Raw genomic sequence first — 23,604 nt, forward strand, 5'->3', positions numbered from 1 at the left:
TCTCGAGACTATGTTATTCTGCTAGGACAAGACTGTGAACTGGTGGGGTTAGACGCAACATTCAATAATCCCTTTACTGCTAGAAGTCTACCATAAGCCGAATAACGTCACGTGGTGGGGGTGGACTTTTTTTTTTTTTTTTACATTCATCTCAGGTATTAAAGAACAAATACCACTTCCTGTATTACTGTTCAGTATGTCATACATGCACCGTCATTCAATTTATCTCTTTGTACTGACGTTGGCGTGTGACGATCCCACTGCCAAGTATTTGTGGTGCAAGCAGCTTCATACATCCAACGATACAATAGCAGCTCGGAACTCCCTTCCTTTTTATTGATTTATTTATTTGTTTAATTATGTCCTTGTCTTCATTACGAAACACCAAGTTTGTTTTGCCATTCTAATCCCACGTCAAGGAGGGGAAGGAAAGTGTTGTTTTTCATACACTTAAAGCAGCTTTAATTACTTACAGGCAAATCGAGAATAATTAAAACTTTTTATACAAGATCTATATCAGTTTTGCTTGAATGAAATATTTATTCCTCTTGGCCTACATGTTTTTACGTTACCAAACATATAGTTTGGCTATAGCAGCGCAAGGCGTAAATAAAAGTTAAGTACTAATTGTACATGAAGAAAATCTGCTGATTCGGTGTTTTTTATTCGGAGGGATGGCGACTCCCGAGGGATGGTTGAAGGGAAGACGCAATACTGGGCGAGAAACTGAACGGCTTTATTGCCATTACTGTTGTTTACAACACATTGACTGGACTTCCCCAGGCACACTCGACGAGATAGAAGAAAATGGGATGGACACCGATAAAAGAGTAATGTCGTGTTGATGAACATCACTTGATTTCGGGTTTCCCCCTTTTCCAGTATTAAGCTAATACAATAACAATAACTGCAGGTACAAAACACCATTACCTTGTTATATATCTGTCCCAGCAACAGATTAATAAAGCGCTGCCAATTAGTGCTATGCGTGACAGCAATCGCCTCTGTGCAAGCAACACTGGTAAAGAAATGTATTTTAAGAAATGTGTGCACATTACTAAATGTTATGTCTCTCTCAGCCTCTCACTTTATCGGTTTTCTAACTCTGTTTATCAATCTATACATCTATGCATATATATAAATACTCGTATATATATTTTTCTGTTCCCCTCTTCTCTCTCTCTCTCTCTCTCTCCCTTTCATATTCGCATACTGTCTCAGCTTACATGCCCCAGTTCCAGCCGAGGCACACACTCTCACCTTTCCGACCACACATGTTACGTATGCTACAAATTCTGGGTATGGCACGAGTTTGAGAAGATTAAGGATACAGGATCAGTAAGAGGACTGTTGATGAATACACATGCAATGTTTAAATATAACAGTGCTAGTACAAACGGCTATTTGTGAATAAGAGGCTGTTGAAGGTCAAGACAATACGACTGTAATCAGTGTGTGCGAAAAGTGAAGCATGAAAGTCTACAAGCATTAATGGATATGTAGAGGACAGGGATTTCACCTGTTTCTCCTCATATACAGTAATCGTTCGTTCGTTCAAAGATTACCTGCACCTGTAGTGCAGGCCGGGCCATACATTAGCCCGGTCAGTGGGGTATGGGCTGGTTAAAAAACAGTAAGGGAGGAAGGACAGGACCTGGGGATTGCCCAGCACACACGTCCTGTCTCCTGGCTGGCTTTGTGGTGTGTGTGACACACACACAGTAATCGTTCGTTCGTTCGTTGAAAGATTCCCTGCACATTTAGTGCAGGCCGGGCCATACATTAGCCCGGTCAGTGGTGTATAGGCTGATTAAAAAACAGTAAATGGGGAGTACAGGACCTGGGGAATGCTCAGCACACACGCCCTGTCTCCTGACTGGCTTTGTGGTGTGTGTGACACACAGTAAGTGCAGCTTAGTCCTATGAAGCAGGTTACTGCGGATGATATGGTGATATGGCTTTTGGTGTGGTTCCGGAAATCAGTTAAAGGAGTGAAGCAAAGTTTTGTTGCGTACTGTAATGACAGCTGTCCTCTCTCTCTCTCTCTCTCTTTTTTTTTTTTTGTCTCTATACTGTATATTTCCTATCTACCCATGTGAAAATATGAGCAGAAACTTCTGCATACTGTATACCGCCTATCTACCCATGTGGAAATGTGAGCAGAAACTTCGGAATCTGATGGCGGATGCACTTGCGTTATGTGATCATTATTACAACACAGCCATTTTAATTTTACTTTAAATATCCGTAACTCCAGATACCCATTCAAAAGTGAAAGGAGGAAGTTTGCATGCGTTAACTCCTGTGCAGCCAGTTTATGTTACTGTATAATATGTCTCAGCTGGTCTCTCGCTCTACCCTCATCACCCCTACAAGTTTCCATCCACCTCCCCATCCATACCACTTCACGGGTGTCCTCCATTCTCCACCCTGCCACTCACCTTCCCCTACTTCCTGTTTCGTCCTTCCTGCCTCTCTCCTGTGTCTGCTCCAATATTCCATCCTACTCCTCAACCACTTCACCCCTCATCCTTCACCTCACCTTCCATCATCTTCATCTCTCCACCTGCACCCCCCAACCCTCCATTTTACTTCCATTTTCTGGCGCTCATCACCGTCCCTTCCCCGCCTTCCCCACCTCTCCTTCACTTCACGCTTTCCATCCTCTGTCTCTTACCACCATCTCTTCACCCCTCTCACCCAGTAACAAAGGTGTTAACAACACCTCTCAATACCTCTTCCAAGATTCTTTACCCTCTCATCCTCGTCAACCATCCCCTCCTACATCATTCCTTCCCCCTATCCCCTGTTCTTACATCTTGTCCTTACCATTGTACTTTCTTCCCTCTCCTTTCGAACACCTGCCCAGCCTCTTCTCTACCTCTTCCCAACCCTTCCTTCCCTCACCAATCCTATCCCACCCCCCCAACCCCCCCCCAAAAAAAAACGCCTGTCCAACCACCAAACTTCCCTTCAAAGGTTCTCTGCCATCACAGCTTCTTTTACTCCACTTCTCTCCTCTCCTCTCGTCTCCCCATCTCCTCGGTTCCTACATAAGTCCTCCACGATCTCCACTTTCTTCTTACCTTCTCCTCATCCCCTCTTTCTCTTGTCCTTTTTCTTAACCATACCTTCTCTCAGTACCCAGAACTCCTCTATTTCTTCCTTCCCCTTCCACCATCTCTTCACTCATTCTTTGCAGTCTACACCCTTTCCATTCTCTCCTCCATTCCCCTTCCGCCTTTAATCACCTCTCCCTGAAAAAGGGAGGTGGGAGGCCATGTGGAGTGGAGAAAGAAAAAAAGTAAGGGAAAGGAAGGAAGGAAGATAGAGAGGAAAATATGACAAAAGTGAGTGCAAGACATTAGAGAGAACATGTAGCCTAAAGAAGAGATGGAAAGCGGAGCGAGGATTAATGAATAACAAGGAAAGTATGAAGGAATGTAACAAAGAGAAGGACTGTAATGAGAGAGAGGGAGGGAGGGGGGGACCAAGCAAAGTGAGTGGAGAAGGAACGACTATAGAATGGGATATGCAGAGAAAAAGAAGAGTGGAAGGAAGAACGGTCAAAGGAAAAGAAATGCGATGGAGAATGTGGGAAAGAAAAGTAAGAGAATTGGCCTCATGCGAATTTTGGGCCTGAATGAAGTTGAAAAAACTCTGATAATTGCCGTAGTATCGGCATCAATCGATTTTAAAATAGATAAAATGCAGTAGTTTTAACATGATATCAAGTACTTACTGAACAGTGTTACGCTTTGACTTAACTGTAAATAGGCAAAGTATCGTTGATAATACACTTTTTCACGGTGTTTGAGAATTTTTATTTTCCTAATTTTCGGGTAAACCGAAGCATAATATTGTTTAGCAAGTATTTTACATAATGCCAAAGCTATTTCCCCACGATGGTTTTCCACTTCAGACTTTAAACCACGAAAATTTTCAGTGTCGACATTTTCAACAACTTGTAGCCCAGAACTCGGAAGGGGTCAACTGAAAGTCAGTATGAGGCCGGAGAAAGGTGGGGAAGGTTAAGTTATGGGAAGGAAGAAAGTAAGGGAAGAACATGTTGAAAAAAAAAAAAAATCAGAGGGAGAAACGACAACTGATGGGAGAGTATTGTAGAGATACATGCAGGACAAAAAGTAAAAGAAAAGGGAAATGTTGAGATAAAAAAGATAAAGTACAATGGGAGAGAAGAGGAAACAAGGAAGACAGGGAAGAAAAATGAGAGGAGGAAGGAACACTGGATTATGGAAAGAAAACTGATTATAGATAAAGCAATATAGTAGGAAAACAAAGGAAGATGTTAAGATAAAAAATCGAAGGGAATACGAAAACAGAAAATAATGGCTAAGACGTAAAGGGGCTTGAAGTTGAGAAATAAGAAAACAAAGAAGACTGAGGGAAAAGTGGAAAAAGAAAAGGGTACAACTTATTGGAAATGGAAGATTGGAGATAAGACAGGGAAGATTATGTTAAATAAAAAAAGAGGAAAGGAGAGTGGGTGATCGATGGAAAGAGAGGAAGCAGCATAAACTAAAAGACCAATTCAAAATAAAACAGGAAAAAAAGGGAAAAAAATTTATAGAACAAGCAAGACTGCCAACAATGTCATGGGAATGCAAGATGGTGTCCACAAAGCTGCAGGACGCTGACAGGCTTGTGTGCTATTATGCAGTGAAGGTATACACAAAAATGGAGTAATCTCGGCCTCTGGGCCAAGGATCAATTGTCCCAAGTTTGAGGAGAAGTGAAAAAATAAAAGAACAGCACCAAGTTTAAAAAGTGATTGGAAGAAGAAGAAACGGACGACCTAAAAAAATAAAAAATAAAAGACGGGGATATGAAAACTGAAAAAAATTAAACAAAAGCAGTCGGGGGCCGAATGCTAATCGTCCGCCATATATGTTGTTGACTATGGTACATGTACAAGATATCTACAAACTAAATCTGAAGAAAAGTCGCAAAATTCTACAGAATTCAATCGCCGCGTTTGACAAAAATCCATATTAACTCTTCGTTAGTCGTGTGGGGTATTGAAACGTGGTTAGTCCTGTGGGGTGTTACAACACCCCAGTGCAAAAATACATGTAGTGTTACTAACATGTAAAATATATTCATACTGCCGTTTCAGCATATCTCTGCAATGACTAATGAAAAGATTGAATGCCTTGTAAGTGGTGTTTATTAATTTATAATAATAAAATACAATAAATTATAATATGAGTAAAAAATAACAAATAGACTCATATCTCATTTGTCAGGTAAACATGCACAGGAAAATACATTTTGTAATTTTTAAAATCAGTATAATGATAAACAATATGCAAAAATAAGATAGAAAAACAATCTATATCACAATATGATCCAAATGGTTAGTTTGATGGGGTGACTGGGGGGAGGGAAGTACCCCTCTCTCTCACTACAGCAGAGGCAGGACTAAACCAATGCACATGCTCCCTCCCCTCACTAAAACAGGGGTACTGGAATGGGGAGAAATATTCGAGTTACCGGCTAGGAAAGTTGAGCTTTTAACCTGCCCCGTCCCGTCGACGTATGGGTACGTTGCAACATTTTGCATTTGCCAGTCCTGACGATGTACTGGTACTTCATGCAATTGCAAGGTCCCTAATTTGCACAATTTTCAATTTTCGCATGTGATTTTTCGTACGTATACACAGGACACCTTCCTCTATTCCTCTACAAGATGCCAAGCAGGGACAATGCCTTACACTGTATAACCTCCCCCCCCCCGTACACCATTGTCTCGGCAATTCACCTGTTACCAGTGACCTGGCCAGTAAAGACATTCAGGGCCAGAATGATTCCCCGGTCAATGACAATGTGGAGGACAAAGTTTACATAGCATTAGAGGAAGAAACAGTCAGAAATGATGATCAGGTAATGTGGCAAAAGAAGGTCAGGTATGGTGATGAGTTAGTGAGTGAAACAATGCTTATAATCCTTATATTACTATTTGAAAACCAATATACTCTCGTACTACATATAAATTCGTACCAAGTAAACACATAAATACTGTTTATGAGTGGTGTGAAATAGTTACCCTCCCATAGAACTTGTTTTCTTTGGTGCCAGCCTGTTAGAAAACCCAGTCAGGTAAGGAGGTACTGCTACCTGGATCGAGTATTTTAAACCTCAGGTGAGCGATTTCTCTATGAAATTTCGATGTTTCTCACCAAAAGCGGAGGTTTTAGCCAAAAAAAAAAAAAAATCGAAAATACCTCGGGATTGGGGGGTGTCGGAGGTGCGAAATAGCTTGGGACGAGATGGGTTAAAAAAAATCTGAGGTGACAAAACACCCAACCTGTCTAACGAAGGGTTAAGAGAGAAACAAAAGCGTTCTGAGGACGAATGCTACTCTCCTGCCAGAATATGTTGTTAGGTAAGGTACAAGTTAAACACAAACCAAATTTGACAAAAATTTGCTAAACTGTTCAGAATTCAGTCACTGCATCTCACAAAAAGACAATCCATATTAAAAATGAAAGAAGAGCATTCAGGAGTAGAGTGCTAATTGCCCGCCAGAATATGCTGTTGGCCAAGTTCAAAATTTTTGCCACATCTAGATACCCTGAAGGTTTCATGTTGATAGCTCAAGCCGTTCGTGAGATATAGTGGTACTAAAGGCAGGCGATAAAAACTAGTTGACCCCTGGCAGCCCTGTTGGTGACCTTGACCCCGAATACCCACTTTCGAATTGGTCCAAGATTTTGGCCATATCTTGACACCCTGAAGGTTTCATATTGATAGCTCAAGCCATTTATGAGATATAATGGGAACACACACACACACACACACACACACACACACACACACACACACACTTACCGACATACACACAGAGGCAGGCAAAAACATTATCGCTCAACCTCGTAAGGCAGGCAATAACTATTTAGCGGCTGACATTCGGTTGTCCTTGATCAAATTCTCACCAGAAGTAATAGCCTTCTGCACATCCACATAGTCCGGTCAGGGACGACAGGTTTGCACGGTTCCGTCAGTATGTGAGTCCGTTGGCAATTTCATTTCTGCTCTGTAACGTCCACATGCATGGACAGATTTTATATAACTTCATACAATTGTTCCCCATACCATAACGGTGTGTCATACACTGCAACCAGCCATCTGCTCCCGACTCCCAAGGGGGCTCAATCAAGGTTGAGTGCTGTATTTAAGTCATACTTACATTCACGTCCGCTTGGTAACATCCACGTGCATGGAGAGATTCTGATAAAACTTCACACAATTGTTCCCTATACCATGACGATGTGTTGCGCGCAAAAACCAGCCATCTACTCCCAAAGTCTAATTGCATATGAATGGTTATCATCTGGTAAGGGACTTTGTATTGCAAGGCAATACTGATTGCACGTATTTCCTGAATGTTTGGTGCAAAGTAGTTCACAACTTTTAGAGATATTTTGGCAACAGATACATACATACACACAGACACAAAGATGCACAATCGAGAAAAACTATATCACCTCGCCTTGCTAAAGACACGCGATAAAATAGGAAGAAGGGAGTATTGGAGGAGTGAAAACACAGGGAGGTAGGAAGAACGACAAAGTACAATTGATGTTGATTAAAATACACACACACACACACATATATATATATATATATATATATATATATATATATATATATATATATATATATATATATATATATATATATATATATATATATATATATATATATATATAACAGAATAGAGGAAAGAAAAACATTTGAATAAAAAAAGAAATAATCCATGCACTAGATCACTGGTGTCCTCCATTCATCAAATATTTGTAAGAGTTGGACTTGAACAGCCATAGGTAGAAGTTTGGAGGGAAACAACTCTGGGGAAGTGAGTTCCAGAGAGATGCAGTTCTGGGAATGAATGAATTCTGATAGGCAGAAGTTCTGCAACATGGCTGAGTGACGTTCCAGTCATGAGCGCTACCAGATGCCTGTGTAGCACAAGGGAAGGCATGGACAGGTGGCACAATGGACGCAACTTCGTCTAAGTATTTGCCATTAAAATGTCTGTAAAATAATGCAATTGATGCAACATTCCTTCTGCCTTGTAGAGGAGGTAGTTCATTTATAATAGCAGAGTTATTAATAATTCCAACAGCTTTGTTCTGAATTTTGTCAATTTGTCTTAATGCAACCTCTCCACATCCATTCCACAAGGGTGAGCAATATTCAAGCTGAGAGTGCACATGACTCATATATATTATAGCTAACTGCTCGTCAGTGAAGAAGTTACGGACTCTGTACAATAATCCAATTTTCTCTGAGGCGGTTTTAGCAAGTGATCTGACATGAGAGGTCCAGCTGAGGATGTCGTTAAGTGAGACACCGAGAATTTAAATACTTTTGGAGATGGGAGTATTAGTAGCACTGAAGGTAATATAAGAATCTGGCAGTATCTGTCTATTAGTAAACTGTATATATTTGGTTTTACTAGCATTATATGAAATGAGGTTTTGTCCCCATTCATTGATCGTAGATAAGTCTTGATTTATGGAGATGGCTGGGTTGAGTTGAGAGTTAGAGATATTAGACTTTGTATATGGGTATCTGAGTGTGAATGAACTGTGAAGTGTTGAGTCATCTGCATATGAATGGATGGGATTGTGGGTGACAGATAAGAGAACCTGCCGCATCCCGACTGATTTTTCACCGATGACCCCCCCCCCCCAACCAACCAATTTTGATTTTTTTCTTTTTTGGCTCAAACCTCTGTTTTTTGTGGGAAACAATGGCAATTCACAGAAAAAGTGCTCACCTGAGCTTAGAAGTGGTCTAAACAGGTGACCCTTTAAACACCTGGTACCATGTTCTCTGGAGCCACACCGCGGGTGTCAAGTTCTCTGTGGTAGCAGTAACTATTGCAAACCACTCAGAATAGGTAGATATTTGTTCATTTGGTACGAATTTATATGTAGTACAAGAATATATTGGTTTTCACACAATAATATAGGCCATATAAGCATTGTTTTACTCACTGAACACATAAACATACTGCACCTTCCTTGGCGACATTACCTCCTCATCACTTCTGCTCGTTTCTTCCTGTGGTACCACGTAATCTTTGTCCTCCACATCGCCATCGATTGTGAAATCACTCTAGCCTTGAAATTCGTACTGTGGCGTGACATGTCTTTGCTGGCCAGGTCACTGCTAACAGATGAGTTGCCGAGACATTGGCATGCAGGGAGTGGGGGAGGATCACGTGGGGTAAGGCAGAGTCGTCGCCTGGCGGCGGGTAGAGGAAGGTGTTCCACGAATGCCTTCCAAAAATCACAAGCGAAACTTGAAAAATGTGCAAATAACGGACCTGCAATTGCAAAATGTATGGGTACATTGTCGGGACTGAGCGTGACAAAACATTGCAACGTACCCATACATTACTGGGACACGGCGGGTTAATATGAATCTGAAACAGGGTTGGTGCCAGAACTGATCCCTGTGGCACGCCGGCATTAGTCGAGTGAAAATTGGAATATACATCATCTACTTTTACTCTTTTTTTTCTGTCACTGAGATATGAGGAAAGCAGATGAACAAAAGATGTTAGTCCATAGCAAGGGAGTTTGGATAGTAGGGAACAGTGCCATATTCTGTCGAAAGCTTTGGAAATATCAAGGGCTACTGCATGAGTTTCTCCATGTAGGTCGTTTGACTCATGGGTGGTATGAGTCAGATTATGTCAATGGTGGATCCCTCGTGGCGAAAACCATATTGTCTATCACTAATTAAGTTGTTGGATTGAAGAGGTGGTGGCAGAATCGGTAGAGAGGCGGCCTGCCGTCCTAATGGACCCAGGTCCGAATCCCGGCTGGGGCAGGGAACAGTTTAAGTATTTGAATTTCTTAAAAAGCAGACCTTTCTGATGTACCAGATGACCCACCGACATGTCATAAAAGTACCCCCCCTAATACAAGTACACTAGTCCTGTATGAGACAGCCCTTGCATGTATTCAATATGGATGGTGGGTGTTAGCGCCGAGGTGGTGACATGTGGAGATGTAGGAGGACTACTGGGCCCCAAGGAGGACTACTGGGGCTTGGGAATAAGCCCTAAAGCCTTTGCCCAGTGTCGGACACTTAAAAAAAAAAAAATGTGCTTATTAAAATTTCAAATACTTTACCAAGAGAAGATGTGTCAGCTATTGGTCTGTAATCAGAGGGGTCAGAGGAACTTCCTTTCCTCGGAATTGGGTGGATATTGGCTTCTTTCCATGAATTAGGGAATGAAGAATTACAGTATACCTAGTCTGAATAATTTAGTTAGAATAGAGGCAAGTTCAGGGGAACACTTTTTCAAAACAATTGGAGGAAATCCATCAGGGCCTGGAGCTTTGTTGGTAGGTAAATTGTCTAGGATGGATTTTACATATCTTGTCTGTATTTTAAGTGGAACAATTTTGGGAAAGTCAAGTTCAAGTACTGGGACGTTCCGGCTGGCATCGTCTGTGGTAGAATTTCTGGCAAATATACTGGCAAAGATATCTGCATTCCCATGTGGGTCATTTGTAACGTTGCCATCTGAAAATTTTAGTGGGGGAATGGATTAACTTTGAGACAAAATGAAAATTGAAGGTACTTTCGGAAGAGAAAGAGAGAGAGAGAGAGAGAGAGAGAGAGAGAGAGAGAGAGAGAGAGAGAGTTGTAGACGAAAGGAATGAGGAGAGGGGAGACATCAGGAAAGGCAAGGTAAGAAAATAAAGGAGAGGAAAGAAGGACTAGAGAGAAGAGAAACTACTGAAGAAAAATTAAAAGCAGGGATGAGCGAAGGAAAAGACTAAAAAAGGTAAATGCACTCTGGTCCTGTGACGCACTCAGCTAAACAAAAGCGTCAAGCGTCAGCTGGAATAGAAAACAAGTGTTGTGGCGAGCATGATAAAGTTAAAAGGACTGACACAAGAAAGAATAGGTAAGACCGGTAAGAAAATGTACAGAAATAAAAAAAAAAAAAAAAGGAGAAATAAGATTTGAGGAAATGCTTAGGAGTTAGGGCTAGTAGAGATAGAAACAAAAACAGGATGATATCATAACAAAAATCGGGAAGGAAAATGGCCTGTAGGGAGAAAAATTATAAGACAATAAGGTAAAACAGACGAAGACTTTAAAGAATAAGAAATGGAGAGTAAACCATAAGGGAAAAGAAACTGGAAAATTTATTAAGGAGAATGTAAATATCCTTATAACTCTGAGGCCAGGAAAGAATACTTTTAATAATAGAAAAATTAAGACAGGGCTAGGCACTGGTCATAAAGGAAAGGAATGAGAAACATGGAAAGTCAGACAGGAAGAAAACAAAGGTATTTAGAGAAAAAACGGTTTGAAAAGAGGAAAACAAGAGAGAGAGAGAGACAGACAGACAGACAGACAGACAGACAGACAGATAGACAGACAGACAGACAGAATGCTACCAGACTGAAGACCCAACTCGGAGGAAGTCGGGAGGTATGAAAAAAGGTTAATGAAGTGGGATTTTGAGAAAGGTTGAGAGGCGAGGCAAGAGCAAGACAGATTGAAGGAGAGTCGAGGGACAAAAACAGTGAAGAAAACTAGAACTCGAATAAAGAAGGATATGTGAGTAGAAATAAATGGTGGTAGAATTTGGCTGAGGGTGGAATTAATGGGTCGGACACAAGTTAACAAAGGAGACTTCGTAACACTTCTTCGTCTGCGATTTACTTTCCACACTCTGTCTGTCTATAGCCTGACGCCTTAATGCTGGAAGGTAGGATCACAGACGAACAGCCTCTATGCAACTTTGTCCTCCGCCATGAGGCTACCCACATCCCTGATCTAACCCATCCCATCCCCTTCTCCACCGCACTCACATACCCTCTCCTAGTCATTCTCTCATTCGAACGTGTTCATATCAATACCACAACACTCCTTTCACTTTCTCTTGTGTTTGTTCCTCCACGTACACCCTAATATTCTCTTGCTTGGTATATACTCATATACTGTGTAATATATTATAATTACCAGGTTTCAATACTTTGCATCAACAGCATATTGTAGAAATATATAACGTAATGTTACAGTGTATATCACTAACGGCGAAGTACTGCCAAAGAGATTATGGCTGACTGATAGGGTGGCGAAGGGAGAAAGTTGGTGATACAATGTAAGGGGGGAGAGAAGAATTCTGAATGAGGGACGATAATTATAATAAGTGAAATAATAATCGTAAGCTAAATATAAACATGGGAAAAGTAATGACATAATACGGAAAATATTAGAAAAATTGTAGCAGGAAATGGAAATTTTGTTTCACAGAAGGCAAAATAGTTTCGGCCCGACCTGGACGCTACTCCAAGGATGATCAAAGTTTGGCCAAAACTGCTGTATCCTCTGAATATGCAACTTTTCCATGTGTGATACTGATCATAGTTTTCCGTTTGAACAATTCACGGGAACTTGAAATCAAGACACATGAGGACAAATCATAGCGGCAAACGGCAGCTAATGTATGTAATTTAATGAGTGTGGAGGAGGATCAGTTGAAAGTGGCAAAGGTAAAGGTGGTAATGAATAGGTGAAAAGAAGCATGAATCAGAAGGTGAACGTGGCAATAAGGGTCGCGACAGCCAAGGGGATGAAAATGGCGGTTGTGAGGAGCTGACAATAGAGGTGATGGCGGAAGTGACGATATGAGTTGCCTGCCTCCGTTGCCTTTGATAACGCTGATGGAAAACACAGCACAATAACGCCACAGCCACACACACGACACTTGCCCACGGGGCGGGTGTTTGTGGAAAGCAATTCACGCCCAGTGCCTTGCAAAGTCTGTCTGCTATATTTCACCGTCAGTCTTTTGGCACTGAGGATACATAGATACCCTGCACACCTATCTTAAACCCCTTCACTACGATGAAAAGCCTTTATATTCTAGTTACCTATAAATTATTTACCTTACCTGACTTAAACACTTTGGTAATGGAAAGAAATGGAGGACAAAGCTTTCCTTCCTTCAGTCTTGTGGTTGTCTTTCACCAGCAAATACTTGCATCGTTGGTATGTATGATACATAACTTTTATACACACCTCTTTTAACCTGTTTCCTACCAAGATATAGTCTGGAGGTACATTATATTATATGTACCTCCAGACTATTTAATCAGATCATTAGAGCACACTTCTAATGAAAAGAAGTTTACGATAGAGCTTCCTCCCCCTCCCCCCAGTATGTCTGTTGTATTTGACCAGCAATCATTTACTTCTTTGGCGGTCACGATACATAATTATCCTACACATACCTTTATTTTTATGTTCTTATTACCTCCACACGATTTTATTCAAGGGTGTCCTGGTAGCGCAATGATATGGAAAGAAAATCTTGACCAAAGCTTCCTTTCCTCTTATTTGTATTTCATCGTCAAACAGTTACGTCGTTAGCATTCACAATATATAGCTATTCATCAGCCTATCTCAACCTCGTCTGTACGGTGACGTCATTTTTATGTATTCCTTTGCCACAGCTAGGCCAGTACATTCGGCTTACTCGAGCAGCCTTATGGTGGAAAGAGTTAACGACAAATTATTTTCCCCAGTCACTGTTGCATATCATTAGGTAATATCTTTCACATTCAGATACATAGTTCTACTACATACCCTTCATTTTGTCATTTTTATTATTTGTTATGCCATCAGACAATTTTGTTCTGTTTATGGGAGCGCCCTGGTAGTGAAGACGCTTGGAACAAAACCGGGAGAAGAGCTTAACGATACTTTCGAAGTCATGCTTTTGTATTTCATCAGCCAACATTTACATCTTCGGATTCAGGATATATACTCAGTCTGCATTCCATCAAACAATTATTTGTTAGCAGAACTAAATATCAATTATAATCAGCTGAGGAATTGCAGCAACAGAACAAACAAGAACAGCAAAACTGCTCAATCCCACTCTCCAGCAGGAAGCTTTATGAAGCCTAGAAGCTCACAGCTAACGATAATAATACCACAGTTCGTCGTAAGGTATCTGCAACAATACCCAAAACAGTTTTCTGTAGTAACGCTTTTCGTTACAACCTCTTACTTACCATCCTCTTCATTTACGTTCCCCTGGAGACAAGCCGTGCCCTGCACAACGGCAGCGAGCTGTGTACTGGGAAAAATGTTTCGTTTTGGCAGAGCGATTGTTTTTTAAGCTCCTGTGATGCACTTACTGCTGAGTATATTGTTCTGGCAATAACTGGAAGAGAATAACAAAGCCAACCCGCCCACGAGAGGGTTAATATTACAGTATTAATACACAGTCTGCTATAATCACCCTCAGCTGAATTAAATCGCTTAGCGTTAGCTGGAGTACAATACTAGAGTTGTCCTAACCATGAAGTTACAAAAGCAATATATTCTATCAAAACTGTCAGTAAAACTGGTGCTTGCAGAGCCGCAGTGTGTAAAGGAGAGACGTAAAAGAAGAAGAGGAGGAGGGAGGGAAAATTAGTGGTGAGGGGAGGGAAGGAGAGTTGGAGGATGAGGAAAGGAAAGGTGGTGGAGGAAAGAAGTAAGGAGAGGTGAAGCAAGAAGGGAAAATTAGCGATGTCGGAAGAAAAGAAGAGATGGAGAAGGAGGAAAGCAAAGATGGTGGAGGAAAGAAGAAAAGAAAGGTGGAGCAGCAGGGAAGGAAAGGTGGGAAAGGAAGGAGGGAAGGAGATGAGGAAAGGTAGAACAGGGAGTTAGGAGTGAGGGAGGAAGGGCAGGTGAAGGGCGAAGGAAGGGATGTTTGAAGGAGATAGAGAGATGGAGGGAAGGAAGGAAAGGCGGAGGACAGGGGAGGGAGGGAGAGGTGGAGGAGGAGGGAGGGGGGGAAAGAGAGGTCAAGGACGAGAGACGGAAAGTCGTAAGAGGAGGGGAAGAATCGTGGAAGAGGAGGGACAGAGAAGGGAGGAAGGGTTGAAAATAATAGAGGGAGGAGGAAGTGGAGAAGAGGCAGGAGGAAGGAGAGGTGGATGGACAAAGAATGCTAAGAAAAAAGACGAAGTGGAGGGAAACAGTGGAGAGACACAGGAGGAGGTAAGAGGAGGTAGAGGATAGAGAAGAGATATGAAGTGAGAGGAGTGTGAAGGTAAAGGGAGAGGCGGAGGAGAAACGGAAATAGAGGAGGAGGAGAAGCAGAAGGGAGGGAGGGAGGCAGGGAAAGATGCAGAAAGGAAGTTGGAAAGAGAGGTGGGGGCACTGGTGCAGATTTACTTCAGTTACTGGGGGTGGGGGAAAGGATGATATGCCGAGACTAGAGAGTATACCCACATAGAGAAAAGTGAAAGCCACCACCGAGGACAGTGAGCTAGTACAACTGCTTGTATATAAACTTAATTAAAGTAGGCAAACTGTTAGTTAGGTAGCATGAGAACGGGAAAAATAGCACAATTCGTTATTTGCAGTTTCTTGGTGGACAGTTTCCACATCAACTTGACTATTGTACTTCATGAACAAAAGTACTTTAGTGTTTCTGAGGTCATTCTTGAAAGCATTCTCTATTGCAGTCACCAGACAACCAGTCCTTAAATTACGTACTGGATGCTGCATATACTCGGTGGTGCTCTTCCGCCCATGTAGGCTACAGTACAACTGCGGATACTACTGTCACTGTACATTTCAGTAGAAATGCACCCATGAATTACTATGTAACCATATTAGTGTGAATATACCAGTATATGATATAAATCAAATCATTAGAGAGCTAATCTACAAATCTTTTTCATTAATCTCACTGATACAGCAATAAAATTCGTCAAGGAAAGCCCTCACTGCAATAAGGGCTGGACAGCGGACAAGTAATTAAAGCCACAGGCTCCTGGGAAGGATGTCTTGGGAAGGACGGGGAAAAATTAAACGGTTCACGTGCCTCTAATGGAACTCGTAAAAACTGTAAATGCACGTGTGTGTGTGTGTGTGTGTGTGTGTGTGTGTGTGTGTGTGTTCCCATTATATCTCATGAACGGCTTGAGCTATCAGCATGAAACCTTCTTGGTATCAAGATATGGCCAAACTCTTGGCTGAGTTTGATAAAGGGCACTCGCAGTCAAGGTCAAGGTCACCAAAATGGCTGCCAAAGGTCAACTAGTTATTATCGCCCGTCTTTAGCACCATTATATCTCATGAACACCTTAAGCTGTCAACAACAAACCTTCAGGGTAACAAGATAGGGCCTAAATCTTGGACTTGGCCCACAGGATTTTATGGCGGGCGATTAGCATTCGGCTCCCGAAAGCTTTTCTTTCATTTCTACTGCTGTGAATTCCACTGCTTATGGTAAATTTACGTAGATCTGATTTTGTTTGGAGTTCTTTACTTGTTAGCATCATTACTCCTGCCCCTTGCTTGATTTCTCTATCTTTCCTCCATGTATCATAATTTTCTATATTTAATGAATCATTTGTTATATTAGTGTTTAACTTTGCTTCCGTAAGACAAATAACCTGAGGCTTCTTGTCTTGTATCCTTTAGCTTCACTAAATTGGAAACAAATGCATCAACATTTGAATACAACATTTTCATTTTACTGTTTTTATATTTACCTCTTTTTGGTGTACTCTTTTGTCATTTAACTGGCTTTTCTGTTTATATGCCAGCTCCTCACTTGTAGCCCTACTGCTTTGAAGGAAAAATCTCTTCGTCAGTCCTCTCATCATTTTTCCTTTTTGCTTCTTCAAGTTCTTCTGTTAATAATTCCCTACCGGTATCTTCATTGTTTAAGCATCTCTTTATCCACATGTTATTTCCTGAGTCTACTAATACCAAGTCGGTTCACTTTCCGTCAGCACGCAGGGAGGCGTGGCTTGTGTGACGTCAGCTGGATTAAGTAATAGAAAATGTATAAAAGGGCAGAATCAAATTAAACATTTATGATAACGGAAAATGAAGAAGGGGAAGAAGTGTAGACTCGTTTAACCCTATAATATAGCAGTAGGTTCTCTCACACCCCTTCACCTTCCCTCACACATTTCAGTCCCTTCCCTCACATCTCAGGACTGAAAATGTCATGGTCTGATTAGTGGAGCAAGCATACACCACCGTCATGGTCAGGAGTCAGCTGAACACGGGTTTCATGCCAGAGCCAGTCGACGTCACTCCGATGCTCCGCCCCCTGCCCGAGCTTGGAGCTGTTTTAGAAGGAAGTGATCCGACTTGGTATTAGTAGACTTAGATTATTTCCTTCTCTTCACGTAGTTTTATGGCATTTCTCATTACATATTCCATTATATTTGAGCTATGGAATGTTACTTTTATTGGCCTGTGTTTACAGCATTCATATTTTCCTATTCTGTGAAATTCCTCAATATCTTTTTCTGATGCTCCTTCTCTTACTTTGCTTAATATGTTCATGATCATGCTCATTTCAAATTTTTCTCTTGTTAGTTTAGTCTTTATTTTTTCCTCTTCCTTGCCTACTATTATTATTGATTTGTTCATGTCAACTGTCTCCCTTAGTAATTTTGGACTTTTCCTTAGTACCTCCTTAACTTCCTGCCTGATGTTTACATTAAAAACCCTATCGCATCAGTGCTCTCCCCCCCCCCCTCTTTATTTCCTTTTCCTTTAAAATCTGAGCATAAATTGTTTTACATCTCATCCTTTACTGGACAAACGGCGTCATCCGATTCTTCGAACACTTTGTTCATTTCTAATATGTTATTTGCCTGTTTTATTACTTCATCAATATCCTTTTTACTTAACATTTGCCGGTGATTTACCACCTCAATACTAATTTCTCTAAGTTTGTTTTTCAAATCACTTACTTCTGCTGACATTTCACGTATTTCAACATCTTTTTTGTTCATCTCTGTGGTCAATCCTTCATTCCTCTTCATATCGTAATTCTCTATTAATCTTTAAGAATTCTTCCTCTAACTTCTTAAGTTTTTATGCTAACATTTAAAATCCTTCTACATCTACGAAGTCACTGTATAAGGGGTCCTTTTTACTTTTATTTCTCTTCCCTAGTTTGTCTGAGTAAGCCATCATTTCAGAGCCTTAAGCTCATTTGAGTCGTCAGCACTAGTCAGCCAGCTGTTGTTTGCCAGTCTCACTATAGTCGCGGCGCACGACTCTGAGGTTTTCATTATCGTACCTTGGCAACCTACCAATCAAAAGTGCGTCCGATTTCGTATCATATTATACACGAATCATATTATTATGCACGAATGAATTATACACGAATACTATTTTGCATGAACATATTACACACGAATCACATGCGCCTCATAATATGCACGAAATCAGACGCATTTTTGAATGGTAGGTTGCCAGGGCACGATAATAACCTCAGAGTCGCGCGCCGCGACTATAGTTGCTTGTTTGCCACATACATGATCTTTTCCGACTTTTTTTCCTACATAAAACGCTTCACTTATGGAGTTTGTTTTACCTTATTCACTTGTTCTGCAGTGGGGACATGAGACTGACCAATAGGCTACTGCAAAGAAGTTAGGTGGTAGTTTGTGTGCTGTTGTCTCAGGAGCTCCATCCGAAGTACGTCTGTCCTGTCGGACTGCTCAGCCGTGTGTGTGTGTGTGTGTGTGTGTGTGTGTGTGAATTCTTTTTATTCTCTTGTCAGCTCACCCAAGAGGCGGTGCCCCTACGCAAGAACCTTCTCGTCTTATGACTGTTGTCTTATTCCCCGCCCTTATTACTCGTTTATTGTCGATTTAGCTTTTATTTCTTTTATCTTTCTGTCCTCGTACGTAGTGTACCTTTTCGCCTCGTATTCTTTCTCCTCCTTCGTATGCTCTCTCCTACTCTGTTTTTGTGATACGTTCTTCTTCCTCTTTCATGTTTCACTTTTATAATTAATTCAACTTTCAGTGCCGTTTCTCCTCTTCGCCTCTCATTATTCTCAAACCTCTTCGTATTATCCCGCAAACAATCTGCGCTGCGGCTGAATTAATTCTTTCTCAAACTACAGCTCCATTCTCTCTCTCTCACTCTCTCTCTCTTTCTCTCTCTCTCTCCAACGAATTTTCTTGTCGACTCATCCAGCTTGCGGTACGCACGAGAAACACACACACACACACACACACACACACACACACACACACACACACACCTCGTCAAACCACCTCCATCTTAATTCCCATAAAGCTCCTCTTCAACTGTTGTCATGTTTCTCTACCCATCCCCTGCAAAGGAGAGTGGATGAAAAAAAAAAAAAAAAAGAAGGAAGAAAGGGTGGAGGGAGAGAGGGACATAAAAAAGCGAAGCATGAAAATAGTCTTCTGATGAAAGAGCATGTAAGGATATGTTGATATTGGCACTGTATCAATCATTTAATATATGACGACTTCATACAGCGTGACGTAGAAGAAGAAAGCTTGCAATATCACATCTCAGCCACATGAGGGTCATTAACCACTGAACCACTGTACGTCTCTTTTACTTCAGTCCTACTACCTACAGACGATACATTAGCCTTGTTTACTGTAGTTTAAGGAAGGTTAATTGTATTTGTCTGGTTAATGGAATGTGTTTCTGACACCTGCATCTCGGAGTGTGTATCCTAAGCTGCATTAAGATGTCAGGAAGTAACAATAATAATAGTATTAAAAAAAGGTTAACTGACTGAATTGGTTAGGACAGACAATCATGTGTCCACCAACTCCCAATCTTTCATAGAATCTAACTGCCATTACCCAGGTTACATCCAAATCCCAAATTGTACTTCTGGTTTAACTAGGACAAAGGGAATCCAGTTGTGTCTCAAAGCCTGATTGAACCGATAATCGTTTCGTTGATTTACCTCCCCTATAGGGAGGACTGGGCCCTTCTTTGGCCCAGTCAGAGTTATTAGGCCGGTTTCCTCTGTTAGCAGAGTTGTGGCTGTGCTTGTGTGGGTGGAGCGGTTTGTTGAACCACTTCTGCGAGGAGGTTCATGGGGGCAGTTGCAATGACAGCCGCTGCAGCATTGCGTAGTGTACAGTAGGGTTGTGCTGAGGCCTGAGTTGTAGGTATGTCTAGGTTAGGGTAGTGGCTGTTAATTCTGAGGCGTGATGTGGCTGGGCATCGTAGGAGGTAGTGCAAAAGAGGGAAGGGGGTGTTTTCATTGCAAGTGTCACAGACTGGGGAGGACTTGGTGTCATTGTTGACCATCTCACTGTGGCATTTATAGCCAAGGCGGAGACGTCGGATACGCGTGAGGATCTTGTTATTCATGTAGGCTGTAGTGGGAATGGTTTTGTACTGGGTGGCCATGGCGAACCAAGTGGCAGAGGGCGAGTCTTGCCTGACAGTGTCGGCATGGTCCTTATGATTAAGAGTCCGGGATTTGGCTCGTATATTTCTCTTTATCTGCGATACGCTTGCAAAGACTTCAATGTCGATGTTAGGGAGATCAGTGGCATGTTTGGCTGCTATGTCTGCCTTTTCGTTCCCAGTGATTCCAACATGACTGGGGATCCAGTGAATTGTGATGGTCTTGTTGTCCTTGATGATCTTTTCTGCAGTTAGGAGGATATCAGAGATGAGACGTACATTGTCGGAGTGTTGGAGTTGTCTGAGGGTCTGTATGGTGGTGAGTGAGTCGGTGTGGATGATGATGGAGGTGGCTGGCAAAGTGGTCATGTCAGCGTCTTTCAGTGCCTCTGATATGGCAACAAGTTCTGCCTGAGTGGTTGAGGCTCCATCGCTGAGTCTTACCCCGTGTACTCGTTTTCTACATATGAAGGCAGCTTCTGCTCCAGGTGTGCTTACAGAGCCGTCAGTGTAATAGGTGACAGAGTTGGGGGTGGTGAGGGAGGCGATCCGCTGGAGGCCATCCTGGCGGAGTTGTTGAATGGGGGTTTGGGTTTTGGTAGGAGATCTGGGGGTTAGTAGCCTGAATGGCAGGGGTGACCAAGGTGGCGGTTGATGGTAGGACTGTACAGGTATGTCAGGGTCTTGGGGAATGTGTTCAGCAATGTTGTAGGTGTGTACTGCTTCCACTGTGCGGTGGGCCCAGATGTGATTGAGCAAATCAGGGTGCAAATTGATTGCATTCTTGAGCTGTGGGAGGATTGGAAGTGTTGAGGCTTTGTGGGCTAGCTTGGCTGTAAGGATTGCAACCCTCGCCTGGATGCGGTGCTGCAGAGATTCCACATCGCATTCCATGCGAAGGTTGCAGAGACGGGTCCATATGGGGGAGTTTGTCATAATGCGTAGGGCCTCATTTTGGATTACCTCGAGTTTGCTTAGTAGTGGTGTGCTAATCGTTGGTAGCGCAGGAGCACAGTAGTCTGCTAGAGAGCAGATGGCCTGGATGTAGAATAGGCGGAGCACTCTGTAGGAGGCTCCTCCGCCCTTTCCTGCTAGAGATCTCAGTGCGCTAAGCGGCATCTTGGCTTTTTCTCTGAGGTGGTTTACTTCAGTCTGGAAGGACAGCCTGGAGTCCAGCCACACTCCTAAATAAAGGTGGGTGGAGACATACTGGATTGGCATATTACCAAGGTAGAGTGGCTTATTCGGGGAGGCAGTGCCAAAAGGTAGGGTTTTGGTTTTATCAGTGTTGATCTTAAGGCCTAGTTCTTCACAGCTGTGGTTTAGTTTCGAGAGGGCACGTTGGGTTTAGTTAGTGGTAGGGGCCACGGTTGATTAGGAGCGTTAGGTCATCAGCATAGGCGAGGAGTTTTGCTCCTGGGCCGAGGTCTATGTGTAATAGGTGCTCACTGAGGGTGTTGAACAATGTTGGGCTTATTATGCTTCCCTGAGGTGTGCCATTGGTATGTCTGTGGGCTGTGGAGACGTGACCTTGGAAGTGGACCATAGCTTCCCTGTCCCTGAGAAAGTCTTTGATCCAGCAAAGAAGCCGCCCCTCTACGCCCTTGCTAGCAAGAACCGAGAGAATAGCCTCAGGACATGCTAGCTCGAAGGCCTTCTCAATGTCAATGAATACTGCTAGTCCTTTGCCTCTGCGTAAGTTGGCTAGGAGTGTGGCCAGGCATTCAGTTGTTCCTTGCCCCTTGGTGTATGCGAAGAGGTGGCTGTGGGGTAGGGCGGTACCCCATTGTAGGCTGCGTAAGGCGATCCTCTCAGCAGTTTTATTTAGGCAGCTGAGGAGTGAGATGGGCCTGAAGGACCCGGGGGCATGGAGTTTTGGGATTGAAATGATGGCTGCCTTTTTCCACTGTGCGGGGAACCTCCCCAGCGTCCATGTATGGTTGAGTAGGTTTAGGATGGCTTGTCTGGCTCTAGACCATGTATGGGTAATCATGGAATATGTAATTCCATCCAAGCCGGGGGCAGTGTCTGTGCTTGTTTTAAGGGCGGTCTCAAGTTCCAGGAGGGTGAAGGGGGGATCGGTGGCAGCAGGACGGCTTTTCGCTGCAAGAATGATTTCGGCCCGTTCTTGATGGAGTGCTTCCTGTCGAAGTCTCGTGCTTAGTGGGAGTTGGTTTGGTGAAGTGCGTTGGGCAAACTCTGTTGCAAGTTGTTCAGCTTCTTGGGGATCTCGGTGGGTGGGGCGGTGTGTTGGGGTGGCTGGGAGACCGCTCTCAGTCTTTTCCAAATTTTTCTCAGACTTGTTTTGGCTCCTAGAAATCGGCACCATTGTAGCCATTTTTCTTCCTTAATTTTGTTCTTTTCTCTGAGGGCATGCTGTGTCACTTCCTGGAGGTATTGTCGTTTCTCTACTGTGGGGTCAGCTCTATGTATTATTTTGGCTCTATTTAGGCGATGGTTCAGCTCTCGTACTCGGTGGCAGTGGAACCAGTGGTCCCTGTGGTATTTTGCCACACTTGAGGTTTTGGGGATGACTTTTTCGGCGGCTGCTTGGAAAGCTGCAGATATCTGCTGCTCATGCTTACCGAGGTCTTGTGAGGGTTCGAGGGAGGTCAGGTATTGTTCTAAGGTGGTCATGAAGAGCTCCCAGTTTGCTCATGAGGAGTTCCATTTGACTGGTGGTCCTGGTGGTTTGGGCAACAGGGCTAGATTAATTGTGCAGAGGATGGCGTGGTGGTCTGAGGTGAGTGTGGGGTGGACTGTCCATTGACTTAGTGGTGTGATGTTTGAAGAGAGGAAGGTGAGATCTAGCCTACCTCCCTTCAAGTGGGTGGGGATGTGAGGGTCATTGAGAAAGGAAATACTGGTCACTTCCTCCAAGTGTACAGCGATGTGTTGGCCTGGAGGGTTTGTGGCGCCAGGGGATTGAAATCTGGGGTGGTGCGCGTTTAGGTCTCCTCCAATAAGTAGGGGTTCCGTGGCTGTAAGGGTGAAGAGTTCTGTCAGGTCAAGTTCTGCCAAGCCTCTGCGGTAGATGTTGAAGATTTTCATTTGTCTGTCAGCAAGAGTGATCATCACGCCCTGAATTTCAACTCCTCCCCTACACGGTGGTGGGGATTGGATGACTGTGGCAGGGATCTGATTCCTTACCAGAATGGAGCAGCCACAAGGACCACCACGAATATGTGGCAGGAGGAATGAGGTAAAACCCCTTAGGTGCAGTGGCTGGTTTTCAGGGATCAGCGTTTCTTGGAGGAGGAAAACGTCAATCTGGTCTTGGTGGGCGACTTCCTTCAGTAGGGCGCATTTGATACGGGCACTAAATATGTTCCATTGAAGTATCCAAAGGCCAATAGGGGCTTGGTTCTG

General features: G+C 42.8%; 2 protein-coding genes across 2 annotated transcripts; both read right to left on the reverse strand.

Moving 5' to 3' along the window:
* Nucleotides 1-19,848: 19,848 nt before the first annotated feature.
* On the reverse strand, nt 19,849-21,456 carry LOC145396025 (uncharacterized). The gene has a single exon (XM_080269489.1). It carries the CDS (start codon nt 21,454-21,456, stop codon nt 19,849-19,851), a length of 1,608 nt encoding a protein of 535 aa, XP_080125615.1.
* Nucleotides 21,457-22,890: 1,434 nt separating this feature from the next.
* On the reverse strand, nt 22,891-23,310 carry LOC145396026 (uncharacterized). Its single transcript, XM_080269490.1, has one exon. The coding sequence runs from the start codon at nt 23,308-23,310 to the stop codon at nt 22,891-22,893; it is 420 nt and encodes a 139-aa protein (XP_080125616.1).
* Between the last annotated feature and the right edge of the window lie 294 nt (nt 23,311-23,604).

Source organism: Coenobita brevimanus, chromosome 34 (genome assembly GCF_032717465.1).
Source record: "Coenobita brevimanus isolate Jiangsu-jjx chromosome 34, ASM3271746v2, whole genome shotgun sequence".
NCBI classification, from domain to species: Eukaryota; Metazoa; Arthropoda; class Malacostraca; order Decapoda; family Coenobitidae; genus Coenobita; species Coenobita brevimanus.

Excerpts from the sequence above, each read along its gene's own strand:
- LOC145396026 (XM_080269490.1), bottom strand. The coding sequence starts at position 23,310 with ATGATCACTCTTGCTGACAGACAAATGAAAATCTTCAACATCTACCGC.
- LOC145396025 (XM_080269489.1), bottom strand. The coding sequence starts at position 21,456 with ATGCCAATCCAGTATGTCTCCACCCACCTTTATTTAGGAGTGTGGCTG.